Genomic DNA, 12,117 nt, shown 5'->3' with positions numbered 1-12,117 from the left:
AAATATACCTTATCTCCTCGCTCTTTTTGTGCAAACCGAGCCCCTTACATATAAAGAAGTCCATTTATGGTAAAAAAATATTGGTCTCGTATATGAAATGATCGGCAATGATTGAAACAAGTTGCCTCCATTTCTTCTGTAGAGGCAGGTACAGGCACTTTTGAGGGCATCCTATCGTTTTGCTGGACAAAAGCAACCATTCGGACGTAAATAGCTTTTACTGCTATGACTGCTCGACCATTTTTCATTTCGAAGTAAAGGTGAGATCAGGGAAAGCTCGTCGAGTGATATGAAGAGCTTGCTGTTCCAGTTTACAGCTAAAACGCTACATTGGGGGATGAAACATGATTTTGATAGATCAATACAGGTTCAATCAGGCAAAAGTTATACGCCAGCCCACAGCAATAAAGAGTGAGAAAAAAGAAAAAAGAGAAAAGGAAACGGCGAACTGCTGACGCTCGATCATTCTCTTAAATCATAGTGGAAGCGCTCGAAATAATGTTTGAAAATCGCGCATAAATCAATGTTCCCTTATACTCTACACTGTTATGTAGAATGAAACGACAAACAATCATGTGAATGTTGAACAGCACTATGGTTGGCCAACAAGCCGAATGAGTGCAATTTACGTTTGCTTGTACACTTTGCCATAAAGTTTTGTAAGATTTGTACGTGTGCGTTTATAAATTTACGCATACAACCGAAAATCGTCGTCATCGGTTTCTGTTCAACCTACTATTCGGGGCCATTGCATTTAATTATGATACTCTTAAATAAGCATAAATACAAATATCAAGCGGAATTATTTATAACAAAATTCGATACAGATCAGCTACCAAATAAAGTGACCCACAAAGAACGATCAAATCATTCTCACCGCAATTCAAGCCAGCTTTTTTCAATGCATCTTCTAAATTTGCAAAGCCTTCTATATGACTCACCTGCTGTTGCTGTGCTTTGATTTGTTGAATCATATCCGCAGGTGGAATGCACTGAATCCAGGGCATACCATCTGGCTGAGTAAATGAACATGTGTATACTATATCTTCATTAGCCAATAATACTTGGCACATCCTCGCGACATCTTTGCCTTGAGTACATCCCAAAATCCAAATGACGCGTTTAAGCTGTGGTTTTAGACTATTTATGTATTTACGTAATTCAAAAGTGGCGGGTGGGTTATGTGCACCGTCCACCAATATGCGCCTGATTCGGTGCCGGGAAAATATTGTTGGATAATCGTCTTCGGTGAGCCATTCCAACCGACCAGGCCATCGCGTTTCTTTCATGCCCGTCGTTAGTTGTTCTGTACTCATACTGATTTTATTGAGCCTTTTGAGCCAATCTAAAGCCACGACAGCTGTAGCAGAGTTCATGCGTTGATAGTCACCTATCAGCCGAATGGGATATGTATAATGTATATCGTCTTCATGAATTTCTAATTCGCAAAGAGATTGATGTTGAATATCAATTTTTTCCCCCTGCTTCTCTCTGGTTTGATGTGGATCGTTTGTAACAAATGTAGCTGGCTCAACTACTTTACAAGGAGATCCTGTCACTTTTGCATGCTGTATCAGTGTCGATAGTACATCACTATTGCGATAATGAAGGTCATTTGTCGTTGGTTCTTGCGGTGGTTGAGGTGCTATAACAACAGGACATCCTGGTTTCATGATACCTGCCTTTGCCATTGCAATTTCCTTTAATGTATGGCCTAATATATGAGCATGATCCATTCCTATCGCAGTGATAATTGTCATAACAGGATGTCGCACTGCATTAGTGGCATCCAACAAACCGCCGAGGCCCACTTCGAGTACCACAAAGTCTAAATGGGCTTGATCGAAAACGTAAAAGGCCGCTCCTACCAGACATTCAAAGGAAGAAGCACCGATAGCATGGGACGTATTAAGTTCGTGAACATGTGCAAAAGCTTTGTCGTACAGTGTTTGACTAATTGGTTCCCCGTTCACATTAATACTGTCGCGAGGTTCAATAAGGTGAGGTGAGTTGAAGCGTCCAACGGAATAGCCACACGTACGCAAAACAGTAGAGATGTAGGCACAAACAGATCCCTTGCCATTGGTTCCGGCCACATGAATAATTTGTGTACGCTCGTCTGGTCGATCAAGGGCTTCCAATAAACTGTGTATTCTCTCGAGTCCAAAATTCATAAATGTTGATTCTTTTGGTATCAGTGCGGTTGTAAAGGCGGATGAAAAGGCAGCTGACAAAGGCAAAAAACAAAGAAACGAAGCAAAACTCAGTAATCAATAGCTATCTGATAGAGAAAAGGAAATTTAGAATAAACGAAATAAATAGGTTGCTGATGTAAGGAACAAAAAGAAAGAAGAAAGGAAGCATCGTCTTTAACAATTCGTTCAAACCTTAAAATACATTTTTTTTTTACTTGATTTTCAGACCTTTACAAAAAGAATTTTGGACGTTCTCTTTCCAAAATTGGAATAATGCTCTGTCTAGCTCAAATAAGTTCTCTCTCAAACATCGGCTCTACTGACGCACTTCAGCCAGATTGAGTAGTCACAAAAGCACAATAATAAAAGTTTGATTATGACATACGATGGATTATGCCATAATGTGTAGTGAGTCGGAGCGGGCCTCGACCAAGACTGGGACAAAGTAGGCATACGTGCTAAGCAGTGTCATGGAAAGTTGGATGATGAGGGCAGTATGATAATGAGCTTCTACACAGCAAGCTGGCAGCGTAAGGATCAACCTTAAGTTTTATATAAAGAGACTGACTGCTTATTCACTTGCGATGTTGAACGCGTAAATGAGATAATGCTTCATAAGGTGTTGTCAAAGGAAAGCTTTTTGTTGTCAAAAGTGAAGATCGTTTTCGTGTTTGAATTCTTCCACATCTCTCTTTCTCTTTTTTTTTCATTTCTTGACCTCGTAAACACTGCTATCCTTTACTTGCATTTACAAGAGTATTATCATAGATAAAATCGAATTAGTGAAAGCAAAGCGCACAGGGAAAGAGAACTTATTTGGTAAGCATGTATTAAGGAATGCGTTTTCGGCGCACAATTGTACTAGCAACATTATTACACAATCAGAACATGTCAAGTGCAAAGACTGTAATGCATCCGGGCATTATAATAAGGACTACTACAAATGCAAGTTTTACAAAGCCGTAACCGCTGATGATGGTAACCTGAAATTTTCTATTCACGCACAAGCCAGTACACCAACAACTCATTCTTACACATAGTTGGTAGCGCTAGCAAAAAGAGAAAACAGAGCACCAAGGTCAAGGCTGACAAAAAGCTGCCAAAATGAAGAGAGCGGCGTCACAAGCTGTAAAGTGCTTCAGCTGTGGAGAAGAAAGCCATACCAGTTCCCGTTCACCAGTTTGTCCCAACCACACTCAATCGAAGCAGGAATTCATCTCCTCTGTCATTGGCAGTGACTCGACCACATTTACTAGGAAACTTCCTGTTAGCCGTGCCGTATTACCCGAATATCGTGAAAAGTTTATGAAAAAAGTCATTTCGTGCTGCAATGGCATTAGGGCTATAATCTTCCGTTGTCAGCTATTTGTCGATACTTATCTCGCCCATAATAAGAAGAATGACTTCCCTTCCGGAGTCTTTACACAGCAATTCTGGTACTCGATTGAACAACTGGTTACAGGCAAAAGGTCACTCATAAGACAGCAGTAAACGACAGCATCAAGACTTTTTTTTTGAAGATTTCAAGCAAAAACATCTGGCAATAGCAATCAGCAATAACTTCACCAAAGGCTATAGTCAGTGTCTTACAGAAGCTGCCAAGGAGACAAGTGTTGCATACACCAATTCTATTGTTGTACTCTGAGGAACGGATGCTGAAATATTTGACCTACAAGGTTCAAATTTGTTCGTTGTAAGACCAACTTTTGTCATTAGTATTGACACTATCTGCTCTTGCTGACATTTTTGTGCTTTATCACCTATCAGAACATGAAGAAAGCTGATGCTGAAGAGGTAGCAAAATCTTTCTGTTGTCAAAAAAATTTGCAAAGGCGAGCCCTAGTAGCCTGAAAAAATCGAGTTATGGACAAAAACAAGATCAAGACACTCTGCAACAGCTTTGACAAGCTTGTGACAGAGAGAGTTACCCTTCTGTCACTAGCAGCAATTCCTGCGAACTTCGCCAAGCCCTTGTGGTATATCCTATCTGTCTATGAGCAGGAACATGCCGAACATGCACCGTATGACGTTCGTAGGCTTCCTTTATCTCAACGCTCTTCCCTTTCCCTTCTCCTTCAACCAGATGGCGGTTTATAACCATAAGTATAAACGCCTTGAATCCTTTCGTGCTGAAATTGGTTACTTGAACCAATTAAAGCAGTTTTATCGTGTCTTCAGTTTCAAAAAGCTGGGCTTGGAGAGGTAAATAAAGCGTCTCCAGTTTTTAACAATCCAAATTCTTAATTCTTCCACCTCATATTATTTTGCCTAGTTTAAATGACCTCAAGACAAGGCCAAGAGATTCTCTTTAAGAATCTGGTTCGGTCGGATGGCTTCACTGTTGATTTCATCTTCAGTCGGAAGAAAAGCCAACGTAGTCATAGATGATCATGATTTGAAACTCGAAAATTTCACCTAAGAAGAGGTTGAAACAACGTACAAACCGTCCTTCATCGATCCAGGACAAAGAGACGTGTTTACTGCTGCAAGTGGGTTGGATATTGAAGAGCACCAGGTTCGCAAATGCTCCAACAAGGAGTACTATCATATGACTGGAAGCACCAGATCTTCAGCACGCTTGGAAAAGAGAAAAACCGACTCCATCAAACAGGTTGAAATCGAGATCCCAACCGTCAAGACAGGTTCTCCTCAGCAGTATAAAAACCATGTGAAATACATATTGCAGCATATTAAGATTCTCTTTTCTTTCTACGTTGCTGGTCCTGCTGAAGATAGGTTCCGTCTGTATCAAGGTCGGAAGCGTGCAGCCGATAACATGGTCAACATGCTTCTTGATGGAACAAGCAAGTACAATGAGAATTTGCGAGCAAAGAAAAGGGCAGTCGCAAAAAAGAAAAAGTAAAAGGGAGCGACTGCTCGAAAACGAAGAAAGAACATAAGAAAGATTGCAGAGACTGATGAAGATGAAGGACAGAAAGAACAAGACAGAAATGTTAAAGGCACGGGAAAGGAGTAAGTCAATTAACTGTGAATGACCGTCATATCAGAGGCCAACAAGACTAAAGTTATACTTACAGTCCGTCTAGAGACAAATGGAAGCAGAAACCATTCGAAGTAGGTGACAAGAAAAAGAGTTCCTCTTGTTGTCTTTGGAGATGGCATGTTTGGCAAAGATAGCGTGAAGTTGAAGGGACTCCGTTGTGATGTTGTTGGTGCCTTGTTCCGTGCGCTGAAAAGAAGGGAAGCAGCCGGTAATCTGTTAGTGCTGATGATTGACGAATTCAAGACGTCGAAGATTTGCTGCCGCTGCCGCAGCGAGGAATTTCATGGCTTAGATGATGTTCCCGACCATAGTATACTCGCCTGTAAAAGCTACGGTATACTAAGAAACCGGGACATCAATGCCTGTAAGAACATGATGTCCATAGGCACCACCATTTGGAATGGAAACGGTAGACCCGAAGTACTCTCAACGAAGACCGCCACCGCCACCACCTCCTCTACACTAACACGTAACATCGCTGGAACCAAACCAGCTGATTTTTACAGGTAATAATGGTAAACTTGTCTTTTATATCTTTGTGAGAACTGTCTAACATGTATGCTTCAATGGTCTATTCTATACACAACATTCGTCTACTATAATTTGGCTTTCGTGTAAGCATAATTCCATCTTCGACCAAATATGAAGTTAATAAACTGTATCTCGTTTGTTTTGTGATCCCATATCACATGTTCTCAACCGTCTTCCTACGCATCTGATTCAAAACCCATCCCAAATGCAAATCATTTTTTATGGCCAGTATTTTGTCACATTTTGTTTGAACTCGACCACCTACACCACTCTCAAGAGCCGCCTACAACTCCTTGGATAGGGCATCTATTGCTCGACTGGTTACCCTCCCCACCCCACACAACCCTTTAGAACATAATCCTTTTTACCCTTGAGCCTTAAGGGGTTCTTAGGTACTACTCAGCCTTTGGAGCTGCCCCGGGCAATTTAGATAACTTTCATATCTCGTGTCCATTGGGCTTTAAAAATTAATATTATGTAATAAAATCTTTGTTTAAACGTATCTCGTCTGTTTGAACAAAGGAAAATCAACCTTGTGCGGAATTTCGAAAAAGGGGAGAGTTCTACGACGCGAATCAAGTTTAAAATTCGCGAAAAAAGGAAAACCTAAAATTTATAACCTTTTTGATTCAAACTGCAAACGAAATATTTCAACAATGACTATGTCAGAAGATTCAAAACAAAGAGGTGGGTCGATTAGTAAACATATACATAAAAAAAAGCTATCAGCAAGTGTATCTATTCGCTTACTAAGTTCATGAGTTACTATTTTCTTGTTAACAGCCAACGAGGAGATTCAAGGCTTGGAGGAGGTTTTAGACATGGACTTCTCTCCAGACGATGTTATGGAGGACGTTGTTGTTCAACCTGATCAAGAAATGCAAGACGTTTCGTCTGAGAGAAAGCAAACTGTTAACTTTGCTGCGCCTTTAACAGATAGAGCAACTTTATTAGCAGAAGAAGAGTAAGAATAATTCGTGGCACTTAACAATCTAACGTTGTATGGCTCGCTAATCATTTTTGTTTCTTTAACACCATTTGGGAACATAAGGCTTGACCTCAATAACCCTGTCTTCTTGTATAGAATGTTTTATCGTTCGTTATTTCCTTATGATGCATATTTTAGATGGCTTAATTATGGCACTAGTAAGGAAGCAACTTATGACTCGAATGAGAAACAAAGACGGCATTATTTTTTTCTTATACAATTCGACAAATTTGCTTTTTAGCACCGAGTCAAAACTTCACTCACCGAGAATTTAGCTTTACATTAAATAATGATCGTTACTTGCGTTTTAACTCATACGATAATCAAGAAAGCTTGAGAAAGGATATTGAAAGATTTCAACCTGTGAAAATCGATATAGGAGCCATCTATGCAGTGCGGGTAAAGTATCTAGCATTTCCATGGCGATGAAGAAGATAATAGAATAGAAGAAAGTATCATTTGCGTCATTGATTAACTTATCATTTATATAACATTTTGTTGCAGCCCAGAGATAAGGCTACAGTTAGTGAATTATCCTTTAAAGCACATGCAAAGGAATTTGTGATCGATATTGATTTAACGGATTACGATGAAATACGTACATGCTGTAGGTAAGGATATCAATGATATTTCTGAAAAAAAAAGAGAACACTATGCTGATTCGTTTCCGGACTTTTGTAATTAACCTTCAATTATATTTGCATTATTAGTGGTGGCGATATTTGTAACAAATGTTGGCAGTATGCGGCGATAGGCATGGATATCATACATACCGAATTAAAAGAGCAGTTTGGGTTCGAACATATTTTATGGGTATATTCTGGTCGTCGTGGTGTACATTGTTGGGTATGCGACGAAAGTGCACGTAATTTGGATGATAGCGGAAGAAAAGCAATTATTGGTGCTTTAGAAGTTGTTCGAGGCGGTGTCAATGCAGGTCGCAAAGTAAGAATACAAATACCAATATGGCCTTCACTTGAGTAAGTCCGATCTAAAAAAAATACGTTACAAAGCGTTGAGCTACTCTAACAATATGTTTTGTAGACGCTCTTTTAATATATTGGATAAGTATTTTGAAAGTGTTCTGCTGGACGACATGCAAATTTTAAGTAACCCTTCGACTTCGAAAGCAATATTGGACCTTGTTCGCTTTCCCGATGTAAAAGATAAAATCCAGGACAAATGGATTGAGAAAGATCGAGTATGGACATCTAAAGAGAAATGGGAATATCTAGTGAGCGAAGTGGGCAAAATGGAAAGAAAAAAAAGATTCCGAGAAGACTGTGCGATGGAGATCAAGTTTCAACATTGCTATCCAAGGCTGGATACAAAAGTATCTACAGATATCAAACATTTGCTGAAAAGCCCATTCTGCGTTCATCCAAAAACACTTAAAGTATGTGTCCCTATTCGACCAAGCGAGTTTCACACATTTGATCCATTATCAGCACCTGACATGATAACACTTAGAAAAGAGCTTATGGCTTATAACAAGGAGCACCCAACATCACCAGGGAATTATACCAACACATCTTTGGCACCCTATATCAGTTATTTTGAAGAATTTCTCTCAAAGTTCTAATGAATGTGTACATATATATCTCAATTTAACTTTACAAGGAATAGCAATTTAATATGTATCTCTTTGCTTATAATCAAAACACTAAATGTTTTCATGTTCATACAGCGCATCTTTTCTCCTTCGAATACTGCGTACAAAGGTCTGATAATTCCGAATAGATATTAATTCGTTTTGGGCTGCAATAGTCCATACGCTTCTTCATCGATATTTTATTACATGTTATTAAGCTATTTTGACTACGCTTACAAAATACATTTCCATTTGATAGTATATCGTAAAACATCCAATAGCGCGTCGAATTTTAATGCAGAAATCAATACTTGTTATACTACGGAAGTAACGTTAATTCCATGCAGCAAAAAGGTATTACAGTCCAATATCTGATATATATCTACGTTATGAGTCACGCAATTTTGGTTCTTATTTTTAATCATGCCTATTTTTTCTACGGATGGTGAGCTTTTGGACTTCTACATTAATTTTGTTTGGTATTAGTTTAAGGAGCGAATGCTGCTATAACCTACATTGCTGTAAGTTATATGAAAGCAATCTCTGTTTATTTGCATCTATATTATGAGCTATATACACTCATCCACGTTATTAATCCAATTATTGTTCCCATTTTTATAGTTCAAATGGGAACCCCTTGATTAGTTACATAATAATATTACGTGGATGAGGAGTGAGTCTCGATATGCTGAGGAGAATCAACGGCTATTTCTCTGCTTGGTCTGTCTTTATATGCTCCATTCGATGGACTTTCTTATTTTTCATTGCAGCTCATTTTAGCGGAGATGTCCTACTTTATCTTTTTTTTTTTTTTTTTTTTTTTTTTTTTTTTTTTTTACATCGTCGCGGGGGATGCATTTTTTTAATTAAAAAAAAAGTGTCTTTTTGACATTTTGCCACAAGGGTCTTTCATTTTCAACCCCTCTTTTCGTCTTTTTTTTTGATATTTACAACTGCTTACGACCGCCGGCGATATCGTCTCCAACACTTGTAACGAACATAACCAATCCATTTTGACATGATCCGAGTTACCGCAACAAGGATATCATCGAGAGTCCATCCTTGTGCATATTTCGGTACCCCACGTCGTTGCTTGTTTCCGCAACAAACAAAGAGGCCAATTACTTTACTTCTGCTCTCAAATTACACGACAAAGACAGTTATAGAACATTCTCAAGGAACAGAAAAGACTATATTGACGGAGCTCGTCTATGGTCGAAAGCGCATTTACACCACCAACTTACAAACCCTGGGTAAAACAAAGTCAACTATTACTTCCTCCAAAAAGATTGCTTCGCCAGTTACTTCAACACCCATGTCTTGGAAATGGGTTCAACCAATTGAACAAAATAGTAGTAGTAACAATGGAAAAGATGAACAATGGTATCCTTCAACAAAAACTGTCCGTCATCATAATCGATTCAACCTATTTCACTCTATTAAACAGAATATGAGAGAAATGTTTTTGCCAGTCGGATATCCAGACTCTGTACACGATTGCTATAAGAAATTTCATAGCTGGCTGTTTTTGGAAACTTACGTTGGCTCTGCTGTAATGTTGCCGATAAATAAAACTAAAGAAGTGGGCTGGAAGGGAACAGAAAAAAGAATAGTGAAATCAGTACTAAAACAATGTATGAAATCACAAATAGATTGGTGTTCTATGTTCGCAGGCTATGCTAGCTTCTTTAGGTTTAGGCACAGTAGAAGCCACTGGAGGCGCCGTTGCCATTCAATGGTATGTAAAATAGTTACGGCTATTTTCAGGTTACTGAAGGCTTATAAAATCTCTTTAATCAATATGATTTGATTCAAACTACAGGGTTTTAAAAGACGGTATAGGCGAGATCGGTAAACTGTTTTTCATCAAAAAATACGCCAGCTCTTTCGATTCTCACCCTAAAACTTGGAAGTTTGTAAGTAGCAAATGGGAACAAGCACAGGAGGAGGGTGGGGGTGGTATAAGCATTTCAGAAAAAAGAGATGGAAAATCAATGATCCAACCATAGACCTCAATTTATTGTAGGTTTGCGAGTTATTCTCCAGTGTGGGATCACTACTTCAACTTTGCACTTCGATTGTGACACCGAAATTATTCTTGCCCTTGGCAGCAGCAGGAAATACGTTTGAACTTATCCATGAAAGTATATGGATTGCGAGCCATATGACATTCACAAAACACTTTTCAGTAATGTATTCTTTCGTGAACCTTTTGAGCAGTTAACCATAGTTTACTCATCAGTTTTTACAATCTTATATCATGTATGAGCAGCCAAATGGGAATATTGGCGATATTGTAGCCAAGGATGATGCACAAATGTCCACAGCTCATCTCCTAGGCATGTTATCCGGTGTGGGTCTAATCACTATATCCCACTCGCCCGCTTTTTTGTTTGGCGCTTTTGCGGTTCTCTCTCCCATCAACATTTGGACAACTGTGAAGCTATTACACGCTGCCGAATTTGAAATCTTAAACCAGGCTAAGCTAACGTTGCTAGCAAGAGAATTCATCGATAGTGGGCGTGTTTTGGATTATGACGAGTTAAAGCCTCGAGAGGTTGGTTTCGGCGAATGGATTAAACCGATGATAGGGAAGAAGAATAAAAAGGGAAAGATCAACGTGAAGATTCGCTTGGGACCTAGCGCGGAGCAAGCATTTGGAGCTGCTGATGAAGTGCAAGGCGTTGTAAATATAATGAAGGTAAGAAGAAGAGATATTAATCACTTGAAAATGCTTGTGAGAGCAAAAATTAAGGCTGACGTCTTACTGCTTCCTATTAGAACGAGAATTACTTGTTAAATTATCATAAAAACACAATGTGGGTTTTATATCATCAAGATCAGAATACAGACGATGTCATTCAGTCTCTTCTACATTCGCTCAAATTTTACGACGAACTCACAAAGCAAAATATCACAAAAGAAGATAATTGGGAACAATATGAGCAGGCTCTTAAACGGACACTTGAGTGGACAAAGCTTCATCACAGCGATTTTGCTGCGCAGCTAAATGACCAGGAATGGTATAGTGATGTTGTGTATTGGAACGATAGTGGAGTCAGGTTAGCTTGGAAAGATCACCGTCAAGATATCAATAACAATCAAGTTACAATATCAGCTCAAACTTAGTAAAAATTGCAAGTATCGAATAACCTACCCTTTTATGTATATAAATCCATGTGTATAGAACCTATCACTTTGTATAGATTTTTCCTTACAATTTTAGACATATTTATCTCTTCTTTTACTCTACTTTTAGTTATTAAAATACCCTTGTTTTCCCAGTGATCTATCTATCCCAATATTGTTTGGAATAGTGGGTTGTCTTCAAGAAATGCCGTTTGAAAAAATCGATTCTTATACATAGCACTTTCATAGAGAAGGTTGTTAACGTCAGTCTTGAAAATTATTCGAATGTAATCTGTAGTATAACAGATGACGAAGCTGCGAAAAAAGTGTATAAACTGTGATCCTTCAGATCACCCCCACCCCCAACGAGCTCAAATATGGTATTACCGTTGGCCCGTCTTATGTCACATCTTATTGAACTCTATTAACTCCAATATAACCAAGAACCTTCTCCATTACCGCTTCTCGGTTAACAGTTTATCAACTGGTAATCTGCTTTCCAAATTCCAAATTTAGTGTCATAGCACCCATTCCTCTTTAAGTCCAAAGGGGTTTTCACCTCTGCAAAACATTTGGGTCTGCCCTGTGCAATTTAGATAAGTTTAGAATATCTCGTGTCCATTGGGTGTATTTTAATAAAAATCTTTTAAATCGTATAAACCGTGAAGCAGTGTCCGTG

The 12,117-nt window shown here is 38.8% G+C and overlaps 4 protein-coding genes across 4 annotated transcripts; 3 read left to right on the top strand and 1 right to left on the bottom strand.

Moving 5' to 3' along the window:
• Positions 1-691: 691 nt before the first annotated feature.
• BDF20DRAFT_886443 (Mur ligase) lies at positions 692-2,329 on the bottom strand. Its single transcript, XM_053081982.1, has one exon. It carries the CDS (start codon positions 2,172-2,174, stop codon positions 807-809), a length of 1,368 nt encoding a protein of 455 aa, XP_052933551.1. The 5' UTR covers positions 2,175-2,329; the 3' UTR covers positions 692-806.
• Positions 2,330-3,299: 970 nt separating this feature from the next.
• Positions 3,300-5,709, top strand: BDF20DRAFT_838074 (uncharacterized protein; the record flags this gene model as incomplete). Its single annotated transcript, XM_053079116.1, has 7 exons — positions 3,300-3,650; positions 3,743-3,888; positions 4,094-4,216; positions 4,354-4,397; positions 4,658-5,054; positions 5,085-5,168; positions 5,283-5,709. 7 exons carry the CDS (start codon positions 3,300-3,302, stop codon positions 5,707-5,709), a joined length of 1,572 nt encoding a protein of 523 aa, XP_052933550.1.
• Positions 5,710-6,815: 1,106 nt separating this feature from the next.
• On the top strand, positions 6,816-8,300 carry BDF20DRAFT_824673 (uncharacterized protein; the record flags this gene model as incomplete). Its single annotated transcript, XM_053077916.1, has 5 exons — positions 6,816-6,876; positions 6,960-7,117; positions 7,223-7,329; positions 7,429-7,698; positions 7,763-8,300. The coding sequence occupies 5 exons, from the start codon at positions 6,816-6,818 to the stop codon at positions 8,298-8,300; spliced, it is 1,134 nt and encodes a 377-aa protein (XP_052933549.1).
• Positions 8,301-9,624: 1,324 nt separating this feature from the next.
• BDF20DRAFT_824444 (vitamin B6 photo-protection and homoeostasis-domain-containing protein) lies at positions 9,625-11,438 on the top strand (the record flags this gene model as incomplete). Its single annotated transcript, XM_053077893.1, has 6 exons — positions 9,625-9,861; positions 9,962-10,047; positions 10,132-10,225; positions 10,336-10,497; positions 10,579-11,010; positions 11,091-11,438. The coding sequence occupies 6 exons, from the start codon at positions 9,625-9,627 to the stop codon at positions 11,436-11,438; spliced, it is 1,359 nt and encodes a 452-aa protein (XP_052933548.1).
• Between the last annotated feature and the right edge of the window lie 679 nt (positions 11,439-12,117).

This window comes from Mycotypha africana (genome assembly GCF_025528875.1).
Source record: "Mycotypha africana strain NRRL 2978 chromosome Unknown BDF20scaffold_9, whole genome shotgun sequence".
NCBI lineage: Eukaryota > Fungi > Mucoromycota > Mucoromycetes > Mucorales > Mycotyphaceae > Mycotypha > Mycotypha africana.
Note: the sequence above shows the minus strand (reverse complement) of the source record. Positions and strands in the feature narration are given on the sequence as shown.